We start from the raw sequence: 15,004 nt of genomic DNA, 5'->3' as shown, positions 1-15,004 counted from the left end.
TTGCTATAGTTTATTTGGCTATGAGTTGGCTGGAAATAGTAGCCAAAATCTGACTTAAGTGTACTAGAGACATACAAACACATTAGACTTTTCAATCCTAAAATCCACCAGAGAAGGAAAGACAGCTTTTTTGGTAGCAAAGCAAAACCTTCTAAAAGGCTTGTCTATTCCATAAAAAAAAAAGCACTGATGACCTTAAGAGGTTTTATAACAGTACGCTTTGGTATCGACAAAGAAAGGTATGATGTCGCAGATGAGAGCCTCTGCACAGTCCTTGCAACATTTTCTCCACAGGAAGGCATTGATTTCAAAGATTTTAAAAAGCAGCAGAACTCTTTCACCTAAGTGAAAATATTTGCATAGTTGACCCCTATGAAGACTACCTTAGTAGCAGTGTGAACAGAGATGGTGATTATCTTGAAAATTGGCTTAATTATTTCCTTCAGTAGCTGAGGAAGGTGTATCAAGTATTTTCAAAGTGGCAAGGTTTTTGTTCAGTAGCACTTGCTTCAATGTCCCTTTGGAGTGAATCATTTTGTTTATGAAAAATAAATGGTGTAACACAATGAGGATATAAGGCTGATAACAATGTATCTACAAAATGCATATTTTGAGATGAAGGCAAAAGAAATTTTGAAACAGTAGGAACACAATTGCTGCTGCTGTCTGATTCACATTGCTGAAAATTGTGGTACTTCATGATTCTTAGAGCGTGTTTTCATTCATTCAACAATTACTAGCTTTAATAGTGAAGCAGGTATGTCAAAATGGACAGTTTTGTAGGTACGTCATAATGACTCTAAACTGCATGCAAGATACAGATGGTCAACAGATTTAATAAAGGCAGAACTCCAGGTGACAGTGAACCATGAAAGCATGCTCTGTTCAGAAAAGTTTAAATCTGCAAAAAGTGATGTTTTGTTATTAAAAAGTGCCAATTAGAAGCAATCTGAATGTAAGTGATCACCCCTTGAAAATGATAACTATGTCCTTTTTTTGTCTTTTAGATGGGAGCTTCTGCACTATTAATATTTTGTGTGCTTGATTAAATATATGGAAGGGCCCCATAAATTTCTACATGGTACTAGCTCTGAAAGTATTGTTATGAACAAATAACTAGGTGTCACTCTTTTCGTTTATTTTACAAAATATGACAGCTAATGGCACTGTCATATTTGTTCAAATTATTCGAAAGGTTTTTCCCAAAGCTATAACATCTGATGAGTTGTTTGTCTTTTAAGAGGTCACAATTAAGACTCCAGGAGCCTCTTCTTCTACTGTTTGTGAGGCAAGGGTCAGATGGACGTGATTTTTGGCACGGTCCAAAAATACAAGGAGCTAGAATTCTACTTGCAATATGTTGGGTAGCAGGACTTCATGCACATAAAGCTTGTTCAGCCTGCCTGTGCAATAACAGGAATATGCTATCATATTTTGGTGATTTTCCTTCACGAGTTCTAACAATGCCGTGGATTAAAACACTTAGCTCCTCGGAGAAGTTAAAATTGGTATTTTAAACTGGTTCTTGAAAGTTTCTAAGCAGGCTCTTCCAGAACAGCTGACATCTACCTTCAAGCATCTGACAATTCCAGTTTTGTGTAGTAATTTGCCAACATAGAGAAGTGACACACTTTTTGAGTTCATCCTGTTATTTTTTTGTCCATCCGCACAGCTCTCTCAAACCATGTGGTGTATAGGTGCTTTCTCCGTATTAATGTTGTTACAAATTATAAAAATTAAATAAAGTGACTTTTTAGTTCAATTATTTGCCCATGTTTGTTACAGAAAATATTTTCAAATACAAATGTAAGTATTTTACAGTTTATTTCCTGTAATTTTTAAAATCACTTTATTTGAAACAAGAATTGACTCACAGTTTTCTGGATTTTTTTAAAACTTTGTTCATCACGGAAAGCAAATATCTGGGAAGTAACAATGAACTAGAAGCTGAGATTAAACTCTGAGAGTACTTGTAATAATGATGTACGTGTCTCAGGTGAGGTGTATAACTAAAAGAAATATTAGGATGCAAATGGAAACCGAAGATAAACAGAGGCGATTAGGGAAAGGGTGTCTGCAGAAGTTTATCTGGGTGGGCACACAAGACTCTAAAATTGCCATTTTTAGTATAAATGAGTGGGTCAGTTTCGAGACTTGTCATGCCACCACAAGAACTATATTTAATAGGTGACACACAAAACTTATGATATCCCAGAAAAGTTATAGTTATGCACTTGATATTTGTTATAAAATGAGAATTGTGTAATAAATAAAAGCTCTGTATTTCATATTGTGGAGGGATGACAAGTGTCCTCTGTTGCACACCTTGTGGGCATCTGTGGATGACAGAGCAAAGTAGGGAAATGTAAAATAATATAAAAAACTATACAATATTATGAAAAGGATAGTTGTCACTCAAATATTGTTATTATTCTGTCCCAGATTTTCCACTGTTTGATTAAAACAGTATGTAGTGATACAGAGAATAAGAAAAACAGAGTTGCAGGTGAAGGTTGTTGGAGGAATGGCAACAGACAAAAGTAAGAGGCTAGTGCATAAATACACAAATGGCATGCACTAAGTGCAAACAGTTTGGAAGCAGTGGTTTTGGAGTGTAGAGGTCTAACTGATATGCTGTGTCTTATGCACAGTGGTTAAGATGACGATCCACTAAGGAACCATATGCTATTTCTGAGCCAGCGATCAAGTGCTACATGATTTCACAATTTCAGAAAAAATTAATACAGGGAACCTGTTTTTATTTTATTCGCAATTGAATATCATGAACAGTTAGGAAGGCTCTTTCTTTCTTTTCTAGTGGGTACTTAACCCAAAAGCACATGCATGGGGTAAAATATACCCCACTGTTGCTTTGATACGTAAGTAACATTGTTAGATAGATTCTACAAATTTGATCCTCCATAAGCCTTTCAACTGACTGTCCCTCCTTGTAATAATGTGTAAGTTACTCAAGTTACCACGTATGTGATAATGTAGCTACTGAATAGAATGTGTATTTTAACAAGATAAAGACATGTTATCCTATGTAGACTATGACACAAACAAATACAAGATAAACAATGAGTCTGAGAGGGAAAATAGTCTCATTTCATAAAGTGATCACAATACATATACCGGCCAAGGGGTAGACAGTGATAATTCAGAGGATGTGGCTGCACTATCTCAAGCGAGCTATGAAGGAAAGGATGGCAGTCTCTCAAAAAATTCTTCACTGCAACACTTACCCTCATTTATCAAACCTATGAGAAGTTCATCACCTGAGTGGAAGAGCCAAGACAGAAGAAAGGTAGATCGTCTTCTGTGAGATGTGAAGTGTGTCACCAGTAAGACCAGAAAACAAAAACTATGTGCAAGACTTGCTGTGGGTTACTATGTAAGGAACATTAATTTTCAGTTTGGGAAGAATGTACTGGCAATTATTCAGATTAGATATAAAAGACAAACACTCCAGTAATTTTTTCATTAAATACACCTTTAAAATATTATAACTTGTGATGTAAACATATATATTCCGATGCCCAGAATAACTTCTTGCAAATATTTTTACCAACTGGGGTAAAAAAATACCACATGCGAGTAGCAATGTCATGAAAACATGGAAATGTACTTCCGGGTTAAAGAATTTTAATATACATTATTCTCTGGGTAAAGGGAACTGAAAGAGATATATGTTGTTATTAAAGTATAATACCATGACAGAACCAATACCTTTGTTAAAGTGGTCTGCAGATGACTAAAACAACTACTACCAACAGAAAGTATTGCTATACCATTTGTGAAATGGGATGAGTAAGGTCTTTTATAGCTGAAATTCATTTAACTGAACACTAAAACAGGGATTATGACTTTCATAAATTCGTACAAAGTTATTGATTTGTGGAGCACATACGACCAGAAAACTTACGGCTTAAACTTTCCACATCGCGTTTTCCCTGGTTATGTGCAACATTTATCACGATAGACCCTACACTGATTCAAAGTTTTCAGCCATACAACTAAACACAGCGAAAGAGCGCAATTTACTCTGGAATTTAATTCTTAGTTGATAATCATATTCTAGTTGTGGATACAGCTTTCAACTGCGTTTAGTATAGAATTGCTGAGACATATCTTTCGAATATAGCGCCATTATGCGTACTTTGCGCACAGAGTTCCCCGCGTTTTTGTCTGTATGAAAAAATCAAATTGTGTTCCCGCTAATTACTCACATGTGAACAAGTATAAAACGTACGACTTAATTTTGAAGAGAAGGACCGAAATACTGTCTGACAAAAACAGAATGGGGCAATTTTGACGCATCTCAGCCATCTACTGTGCTAAGTGACATCGTATGTAGTATCTGCCGTCTCTGAATATCTTTGGTTGAAGTGAATGTAGGGGCTACAGGAAGTAATGTATTAAGTTATGTAGTCTGATATTAGTTTCCATTTTTAGTGCGTGAGTGTTGTTCTTTTTATTGGATGTTCATAAAGTAAAAAACATTATGTGAATAGCGTAACTGACCAAGGAATGCGTTTGGGATGTCTTGAGTGAAATACGTGTGAAAGCTTGTGGAAGATACAAAAAAACAGACTTCACTCGTCGCTAGACACTGTGCATGGAGACATATTATTCTAAGTGTTTGGCAGGGTTCTGTGTTGTTAAAACCTGAGCGACTGACGCGAAAGTCTAGACGCACGATTATACCATATGTGATGTTTTTCCGAGTGCTGTAATGGGAGAACAACATCAAACCGAATGACAGTTGTGTATGGAAATTTCGATGCAGTATCAAAGCGCACAAAATCATTTTTACATGTTCGCCTAGAACATCTACTGTGCAAAAATGGGCAACTGCTTCAGCCGACCCAGAACCCCGACGAAAAAGGACGGCGTTGGACTTCCAGCTCCAGACCCAACTCCTGTAGTACCGACAAATGCACCTTTGGCAATACCATCACATGAACAACATAGAGAAGTTAGGAATGGACCAATGCCTCCCATTCCTGATGAAGGCTCCACGAATGCCAATGCAAAAATCTTTGTTGCTTTATATGATTACGATGCACGAACTGATGAGGACCTTAGTTTCAGAAAAGGTGAACATTTGGAAATACTGAACGATACTCAGGGCGATTGGTGGCTTGCAAGAAGTAAGGCTACGAAACAAGAGGGATATATTCCGTCTAATTACGTGGCCAAGCTGAAATCCATTGAAGCTGAACCGTAAGTAATAATTTAATTAAATAGGTCTAGTTCAATTTTGTTGATTGCTTCTACATTTTTTTCCATACTCTTATGGCAACATAAACATTAATACATTTGCAAAATAACAAAGTTAGAAGTATTGTGACTAATACAGCTTTAGTGAACTTGAGTGAAACATAATATGCCTTGTCCCAGGTTCATATAGTACCAAACAGCATTTGTAATTCAGCGACAATCATTCACAGCCTTCGCAATACTACAAGTTGAACAATATTCTATATGTTATATTATTTTCTGATTTGAGAGAAAATTTGCTGCCGTCAAGGTGGATAGTTTGGTTTCTGACATTCGATGAAATTTATGTTCTCATGATATGATAAAGAACAGAACTTTTAGGTTTCTGTTGCTAAGTGAAGCCAGCAGAAAAATTTTACTACTGTAAAAACGATGTCAGGTCAGAAGGCACCTGTTTGGTTAGATTATACCATGTGTAAACATACTGACATTATATTTAAGCACGTGCCCTTCTTTGAAAATTGCAACATTTTGTACTCGTGGGACAAGAGACGCAGTTAAATGTATCACATGGTTTGTAGTGGCTAGTTCATTCAGATACCAACTAAATAATCCAGTTCAGATGTCTACCAGTATATGCCTACCTGTCATCCAAGAAAGAGTAAATCATGGCTGTAATTCATGGCTTCGACAAACCCATGAGTGTTGACAGGTGAACGCTCTGTCAACACAACACGTCTGTCTAAATAAAAGATTTTGTTATTTGGAGACACATCATTTGTGAGATATAAGCTACGAAACATACATTAGTGAACAAAACGTCAGTCATCTGTGTGTTTTTGCTTTAGTTCATGTTTAATTACGTAGGGATTTTCGGACTGAATTTTGAGAGATAACACTGAAAGTGGGTGTCATGTTGGAATTGTTGGTAAAAAAAAAGTATATCGGGATGTATTTTATTCCGTGTATCATCCTCTGATAGTATACACATATCTCTGTTAGCTCTTCGGGGTTTATTGTTATTAATGGCAGGATGGAAGACAAAAGTGGTGTTTGTTATGCTGAATTTGCATCGATCCTGTAATGTTTTGATTTCAGATCGGAAACATTGTATACATCTTTTCGTAGTCCTTGGCCAGAATTATCAATCTAAAGCTAGGATGGAAGTAGCGGCTAGTTCTGTCACATACTGTTACTTTAATACGGTTATAAGGGCGACGCTTAAAATATGTTCCATTAATCTGCACTGAGCTCTGTTCCAGACTGTCATTGATATAACAGCCACAAGCTCCTGCTGTTATCGAATTCTGTCTCATACTTTAACATTTATTTATTTATTTATTTTTAAAGCCATCAACGGCATACTAAAATGAAAGAAAGTAACGGAAATATAGTGCCGGCAATGAACGTCATATTGTGTTTTCGTTATTCCAAGACGCCAACATCATTTTGGGTAAGACTAGGTTCTTCTAAATGTTGTTTTGCTACGAATAACCGGCATATTGTTTCATACGGATTTTGTCTGAAACTAATCTGGCGCAACAAGCAGAATGTGAAGTTACAAAAAATACGAGAAGTTATATAAAATACGACGACTCAGGATAATATATTGTAAGGTATGTGTAGGCTACGAATTTTCCAACGATAAAGTGTAAGGGACATTTTATTGTCTGAGGTGCCCCAAGAAACTAAGTCATATAATTCGCGACACGTCAAATCGGCATTATGATACATGCCATATTAATCGCTTCAAAAAACTGTCGGAGGTTAGCGGTGACGTTCATGACATCAGCTAACATTAGGCGGCATTCTTTCGTTAACTGCATCACCTAGCCTTTTTATCTGTTACACAATGTCTGGCCTTGTAGTCAGGGATTTTTGCGTGCTGTTACTGCAATGTGCGCCGCAAAGTAGACCTACTATGCTATTGCTCCAGTAGCCGTCATCTACAACCTGAAGATTTCGTATGATACTTTTTAAGGAAAAGAGCAAGGCCACGCATGTCCAATTGGTTAAATTTGAGAAGAGAGAAGAGTAACGCTACAAAGATCTAGCACTCGGATAAGTAGGCGCGATGACAGCAATTTCTGTCACTGAACAATCCACGTATCATACGTGTTTAATGTTGGTAAAAATAAGCTGAGAAAATGGCAGTGAAACATCCGGGAAACTGCAAAATTACGAACCAGTCTTGCTAACTTCTTTTTGTCACAGCACTTTATATGCTCGGATATAATTACATCCCTCAAGGTAAAAAAGTTTCTGCCAGCTAATAAGCGCGTGTCCAAGAAACATCAGTCGTGTGGCACATAGAATATTGACTTGAAAATAGCAGATGGATCCCGTCTTCCTGTATTCCCGGAAGATGTTAGACACTGTTCCAAACTGTTGACTGATAACAAAGGCACGGTCATACGTTGTAAGTCTCAAAACTACTATTGTTTCTAATACGTTTAGACTTCAGACACTCTTAAAAGTTCGCCAGATGCTTCAATCATAAAGGATATGCCTCAAAATAGCATCAACAGGAGTATCAGATAGAATGATGTTACAGTCTGCTGGAAGTTATCGTCTCCCAATGATTGAAAGGAATTTCACAATAACTTCAGATAGTATTTCCAAATGGTTTGGTGGTTAAAAGTTCAGTAAAATTATATCAGTCGGGTAAGTGTAACGTAAATCTCATACCGCGAGTGATTTCGATATAAAAGCAATCTTGGTTAATGTCTGGAATTTGACACATTGTTTGAAGCTCGACGGGTGTACTTAGAAGCAATTTGAAATGGTATGGATACGTGAGTTCAGCGATAGAAAAGACGCCTGGAAAACTTCTGTTTACTGATAGAATTTCTGGGGAAGGAAACTTCATGTAAGACTCACAGTCCCGTCTTGTACTGTGTGGTGTTATATGGTTTTGGAGCCCATGTCACATGGGCAAAGAAGGAGAACAACCTCGGATTCGTGTAGTTAGGTTCGTTAGAGATTCGTGCAGCATATATGAGAATGTAAGAGCGATTAACCGTATTTTAGAATGCGAAAATATATGCCGGATCGAGGCGCTAATTCAGAATTCGTGTATTTTGCGGACACGGCTTACACCCTCCTTAAACGTTGGTTTGTCCCTTGTCCGAACCCAAAACCGACTCGTCGTAAGAAAGGAGACGTCTTTTTCGTTAAAATCTCTTTAGTAAATTTAGAGCGCTATTATTTGGGCATATGGGAAAATAACGTTTCAGCTACATCCGGCATTTATCTCGTGTAATGATTAGGAAAATGAGATGAGATCAGGACACTTCCAGCGCTTACGCAAACATTTTTCCCCTTGCTCCATACGGGACTGCTGTAATACAAGCAGTAGCTAATATGGATGCATAGTACCCTCCATCATACCATACACTGGTGTGCACATAAAAGCCTTCATTTTCTCCCCTCGCAATTGAAGGTGCCAGTTGAAATCTACCACTGATAGAAGAGTTTTGATTGTGATCTGCGGTCCGAAATTTGATATGCTGTAGTTACACACACACACACACACACACACACACACACACACACACACACACACACACAATTCAGTACATCCTCCTGAGTTTGAAATACCCATCCAGTTTTCAACAGTATTCTGTAGCACCACATTTCTTAAATTTATGTTCGATATTGACAAATTTCTATTTTAAAGAAATGTTTTCTTGCTATTGCCAGCATGCTCTCTACTTCTGCCATCATTAGTAATTTTGCCGCTGTGTCCAAAAGCAAAACTGATCAACTGGTTTTACTTTCTATTGCCAAATCTGATTCTAAGAGCATAACCTGATTTAATTTGTCGATATTCTTCTAATCTTGTTTCACTCTTGTTGATAATCGTCTTGTAACATCCTTTAAACTCGCTAACAGTTCTGTTCAGCTGCTTTTATAAGTCCTTAGTCGTCTCTGACAGAACTACAACCACATTTTTTTCATTGCTTCTCTGTGAGCTTTAATTCCCTTTACAAATTTCTCATTGATTTTCTTTACTGCTTACCCAGTGTACTGATGAAATAACATTGGGCAGACGCCACACCCTATCTTAGTCCTTTCTTAACCACTACTGCGAGGCATAAACTGCTCTTCAAGCCCTGAGAACTTGGTGAGAAGAGCCGCAAGGTCGCTCTTACATAATGTGTATGTTCATGTATGGTTTGCCAGACCCCTCATGGTCAGAATTTATTGAACATCTCAGAGCTATTCTGTCTGGTCCTGGCCACACTTCTGGACATAAAATTTGTGGCATTTCTTTATGTAAGCTGAAGTGCTTCCACGAACGCAGCAATTAGGGCCGTTGACTTTTTGCTCGTTCTTGTCAGGTATGAACAAAAACATCGGTAGCGGTTTGACAGGTGTTGAAGACTAGACTAGTTGCGAGGCAGTCTTTAACAGTTTGGAGACTGCAGGCACGATCAGCAAAAACACATTTCCCGTACTTGTACAATTATTCTGATGCAGGTTTTTAGGGATGCTCAGAACACAACAGGTAAGGTTCAATGTTGGGGTCCTGGCTTGGCGCACAGTTTTTAATTCATCAGGAAATTTCAAAACAGTGCACGCTTCGCTTGCACTTCTCCAGTACATCCCACGTGCATCGGGTCCCTTAAAAAATACTTAGCAGTATCCACATCCATCGTATGACACTCTTGACACACAAAGTGCTGAGTTGCAGCGGCAGATTATGTGAAAGTTCGGTGTGAAGAAAATATCATTAGCATTGTAACTGTAAAAAAGTACAAATTTGTCAAAACAAGGATCTCCTGACTCGTTTAATGGTAAATAAGTGATTTGTAAGTTGCGACTGTCGTTTCTATATCTAATCTATGTACACTATCCCGTTACATATTCATGGCTACCTATTAGTGGATGTAAATATGAGGTGTGTCCATTCTTTGCCTTTGTACCTATTTGAACTCTACTTCGACACTTTCAATCAGTCCTCTTGAATGTCAGTGGAGGAATGGCCGTTCACTCTTCCTCAGGAGCCAGTACCAGAGATAGTAATTATGATCCTTAGTGGGATCTGTAGAGGAGTAGACGTTCTGACTCTACCCAAAGGTGTTCCATTGGGTTAAGTTCGCGACTGTGGGCACACTAGTCCATTTCAAGAATGTTATTGTCCACAAAACTTTGCCGCATAATGCTGCTATATGACAAGGTGTGTTGTTGTGCTGATAGTCTCTGGACTGTTCCTCTACTGTACGCAGTACATTGTGGTAAAATGTGTTCATATCCCTCTGCGTTTAGCGTTTTTCTTGAGCACAATAAAGGGACCACAACATAACCATGAAAAACACCCCCATTCCGTAGCTCCACCTCCTTCACACTTCACTGTTTGTACTTCGCACGATGCCAAGTAAAGGTCTCCAGCGACAAACACAAACCTTTCTATCAGAATGACACAGTCTTCCACTGTTTAGTGGTGTCACTCTTCACCCCCCCCCCCCCCCCCCCTCAAGTGTCGCGTAGCACTGACCACAGAAGTGTGTGGTGCTGACCATTGTACCCCATTCTTTGTAACTCCCTAGCACTTTCATTGTGCGGACTACTGCTAGCACCATGGAACTCACAAGTGATTCTTTAAGCTGCTTCGATCCAATTTTTTACAACCATTCTCTCAGTACATGAGGGTATGCCTGGTGTTAGTTTTGTTGTTGTTGTTCCTTCGCGTTTCCAGTTCAGAATCACATGACCAACTGTCGACTTGGGTAGCTTTAGGAGAATTGAAATGTCCCTGAATGATGTGTTAATGGGGTGACATCCAGTGACTAGACCACATTCGAAGTAACTGAGCTCTCCTGGTCGACTTACCCTGCTCTCACTGCCTCTCTACTGACATCACAATACTGGTGAGTTCATCTGCTGTGACCTCTCGCAGTGATGAATTGCACGTTACATAGGTGTGTCTGGATACTTTTGATCAGGTACTGTATTTCCTATACTTGTCACAGACCGACAGCGAGAGCTGCATTTTATCACACTGTGGTTTATTGCATCCATTCCTACTACACTCCTGTATGTCTGGCTATAGTTTGTTCGACCTAACCAGTCAACATCAAATAGGCAAAGAATATATCTTGGGCGAAAATGCCGCACCGAGGTTCCTCAGCATAAGACAGTAAGATCGTATTCGGCTGAAGGTGGGTTCAAATCTCCCCTGCCGTCCAGATGTAAGTTTCCTGTCGTTTCCCCAAATCACTTACGACAAATGCAGCGATGGTCACTTTCGAAAGTAGCTGGCATAGATTTTGTTCTTTGATCTTGTCCAGACCTACATTGTGATTTGTGTCCAATCACGTCATCTTTTCATCGTCACCTTAATTCGAAATCTTGCTTCTTCGAAATGGTGCCTGCGCGAAGTCATTATTGACGCCCACTTTCTCCGAAGCAGCTGCTGGCTTACTACAGTTAGGAACTTTGTATGATTCAAGGCGCCCGGAGGGCTTTGGTCGGAGTTTATCACTGCGTGACGTAGTCTTTTTAGCACAGGAATGCTGTTTGGTTATATGACGATGGCTGTTGAAATCAAAACAGGTTCTGGCCTTACACACAGAATGCGAGTTTAATTTCAATAAACCGTGTTACTACACGGATCAAAAGATTTGATACCGGATGTGTAAAAGTCTCGGCTGAAGCAGGCAGCAAATAACACGCCACTCTTGGATTTAATTTAATGACAGTTCCCATCGATAAGCTGGTACGGTAGGTCGATACAACGCGCCTGTCGAAGTATATGCTTTACACCTGCGTTATCGCAAGCGAGCTGTGGAATGATAAACTGCTCGCGGGAACTTTAAAGAAGCATATAATGCATTATATGCTTCTCTAAAGTTCCCGCGAGCTAATTTGCAGTATTTAAATTTAAGATAAAAGTAGAAAGAGGACATTTAAAAACTTACAAAATACAGCTGTAAGATGAAATTCAGTGACACTGCTGCCAGACAATAACAATAGAGTAATTTCAAATGAAATACTGTGCTGCACTGCAGTTTATAAAATCCACAAAAAATACATGACTATTTGCAGCACTGTCTGTAAGCTACTGTAGGTTCATTTTTCCGCAGTTTAAAATGAGTCAGCTAGCCTTTTTTTATTTTTATTTTTTTTAAAAAAGCTCATTTGACGCATTTTCTTTGGGCGTGTTGTTTTATGTTCATCAGACGCAACAAAATAATATGATTTGGTTTACTTTTTTTTCAATTTAACGTAAACACTTTTCGTTGTTTTATTCAATTTTTTACGTTTATTGAGAATACGTCTTTCGGTTATTGTCTTCAGGGTTTGAAGGTTCGGAAGTAAAAGATGCTACATAAAAGCTATGTTTACAACCCAATAGGATTTTTACACCTAAAAATCACGTATTTGCAGATGCGCGGGCATATATATATATATATATATATATATATATATATATATATATATATATGTGTGTGTGTTTTAGGGGCGGGGGCGCCACGTAAGTAGCATGCCACAAAAGCGGGCAACTACTGTATAAGAGTGTCAAAATCCCTCTCTTTCATTTTCCTAAACAACGCCTGCTGTTCGGGCGATTCATTAAATAGACTGAGCGGTTCTCGCACTACCCATGTCACACGGACATCCAAGTTATGGGTCGTACCGACCGACATTGCCGCCAACAGGGCGTTGGGCGTGAAACGTAATATAATTGTGGAAATTTGGAACGAAAATGAGGTGCGATCTTGTTTGCAACGTTCCATGTGAAACGAAACATGGGAAAAAATTTGCGAAATTTGTGGCCGCTCAAGACTACACTTTTATTGCGTACCACCATCGACGTATCACTGAAACTTGTCTTCAGTTTCCCAGCTCCAACTTTTTTTCCGCAACGTCGTTGAGCTTTTCATAGTTAAACCAGCCGTCGGATTATGCCCAAATCACACTTCGTGACGGGTACGCGGCACACTAGAAGTAAGCGCTTGTTGAACGTGCGTGTTCGGTGAGTGGTTGAGAGATGCGTTGTCAGAATTTCAATAGAGTTATTAATCTGGAAAAGAACCTAGTGAGCGGGTCGAATATTTATCTCCACGGATTTGTCTCTAAGGTGTTATCAATAATCTTAGCTGCTCTTTTTCATGTATGTTTGGTGTCTTTGTTTACTCCATGTTAGTTTTCTATTAGCCTTTCGTTTATTATTTTCCTAAATCTTCGTCAAAGGCGATTATCTGCAGACACTTGCGTTTTCAGTTATGCCAGATCTTTCGTTGTTCTGACGCATAAACTGGCCGCTGTATTTTCGCATAGCTTTTACAAAGTGTAACAATACATTTCATCTTTTATGGATAAAAGATGGCGGTTTTTCAATAGCGCTCGCCACTGGTTATAGTTTCGCCATTAAAAACCGAAATTCGTGAGAGGTAATCATAAAAATCAGTTTTCAAGGTTCGGCGAGACAATGATGGTAAAAGTGGAGGAAATCTGACTTAGTATTTTACATACAGTCCCACACAGCATTCAGAACGTGATAAAGCCTGATGCCGTCGTACACCGTAATAAACCAACCATGTACCAAGCTCGGAACAGAGGACAAAACATGTGCAAAAACTTTTGTCAAAACCAACTGAAGCATTAAAACTCTGAATGGCGATCTAATGTAAATGAAGTATAATACATAACGCAGTGTGAAGATGCACCTAGTAGTGGATACCAGACAGTTTAATAGTAATGGTGGTGCAGATATAATCATTGGCAGAAAATCACCTCTGATGAGGCAGTTGGGGATTAAAAAAATGATGCGCTTGTGACCCGAATTGACATCGTAAATAACAGCTGCGTAAATTACGGCGGCATAAATCCATGTAATTACATCTTTCCCATTCCGTCAAAACGTGTGCTAGTACATAATTAGTTGTAACTTAGTTTTGCCGTTAGTATATGTAAAGAACCTAATTTCCATTCCAAAGAATTTTATTTCTATGACGGGAGAAGTCGTCACAACTATATACAACGAATTTTCGTAATAAAGTGTTTATTTCCACTGGTTGACTGAAACATTGCCAAAACACAGCCGAATATACGGAGCATGTAGAGCTCCTGCTTCTCCCGGCGTATCGAATGTTCAAATACCCCCTGATTTTCAAGGCACTGGTGAACCGACCCATGGATCTGCATGGGAACTGAAATTTCATTTGAGCCTCGAAAATGGCGGGTTGTTCATCTGTCGATATTACGGCAGTTGTTGAGGGCGTTATTTGAACATTCGATACGCTGAGAGAAGCACAAGCTCCGAATATTCGCGTGTATTTATCGGTTTATGAATCTGGCATTGGAAGTAAACGCCTTATTAAGGAAATTGCTTGTATAAGGTTGCGGTCACGGAAATCAGATTTCGCCATAGGCAATCAGCATTCGGATTTTTTGTCGAGCTTGTGCTTCTTCCAGCGTATCGAGTGTTCAAATAACGTCCTCGACAGTTGCTTTTGCGGTGGTCTCGCGGTTCTAGGCGCGCAGTCCGGAACCGTGCGACTGCTACGGTCGCAGGTTCGAATCCTGCCTCGGGCATGGATGTGTGTGATGTCCTTAGGTTAGTTAGGTTTAAGTAGTTCTAAGTTCTAGGGGACTGGTGACGACAGCAGTGCTCAGAGCCATTTGAACCAGTTGCTTTTATATCGACAGATGAACACTCGATAATATTCAATGCACAATTGAAACGACAGAACGCTGTGCATGGCAACTGGAGTTTCATTTGTGCATTGAAACTGACGGGGGGAGGGGGTGTTCATCTGTCGAAATAACGGCA

At 39.0% G+C, this 15,004-nt stretch overlaps 1 protein-coding gene across 1 annotated transcript in view; it reads left to right on the top strand.

Moving 5' to 3' along the window:
* Positions 1-4,339: 4,339 nt before the first annotated feature.
* The window catches only part of LOC126271937 (tyrosine-protein kinase Src42A), a 193,552-nt gene continuing 182,887 nt past the window's right edge, over positions 4,340-15,004 (top strand). The window contains exon 1 of the mRNA XM_049974358.1: positions 4,340-5,226. Coding sequence (XP_049830315.1) covers positions 4,847-5,226 — 380 coding nt within the window. The 5' untranslated portion in view covers positions 4,340-4,846. The remainder of the gene's footprint in view (positions 5,227-15,004) is intronic.

The sequence above is a fragment of the Schistocerca gregaria genome, chromosome 5 (assembly GCF_023897955.1).
Source record: "Schistocerca gregaria isolate iqSchGreg1 chromosome 5, iqSchGreg1.2, whole genome shotgun sequence".
Lineage (NCBI taxonomy): Eukaryota > Metazoa > Arthropoda > Insecta > Orthoptera > Acrididae > Schistocerca > Schistocerca gregaria.
The sequence above is the reverse complement of the archived record's forward strand: the minus strand, read 5'-3'. Positions and strand labels throughout refer to the sequence as shown.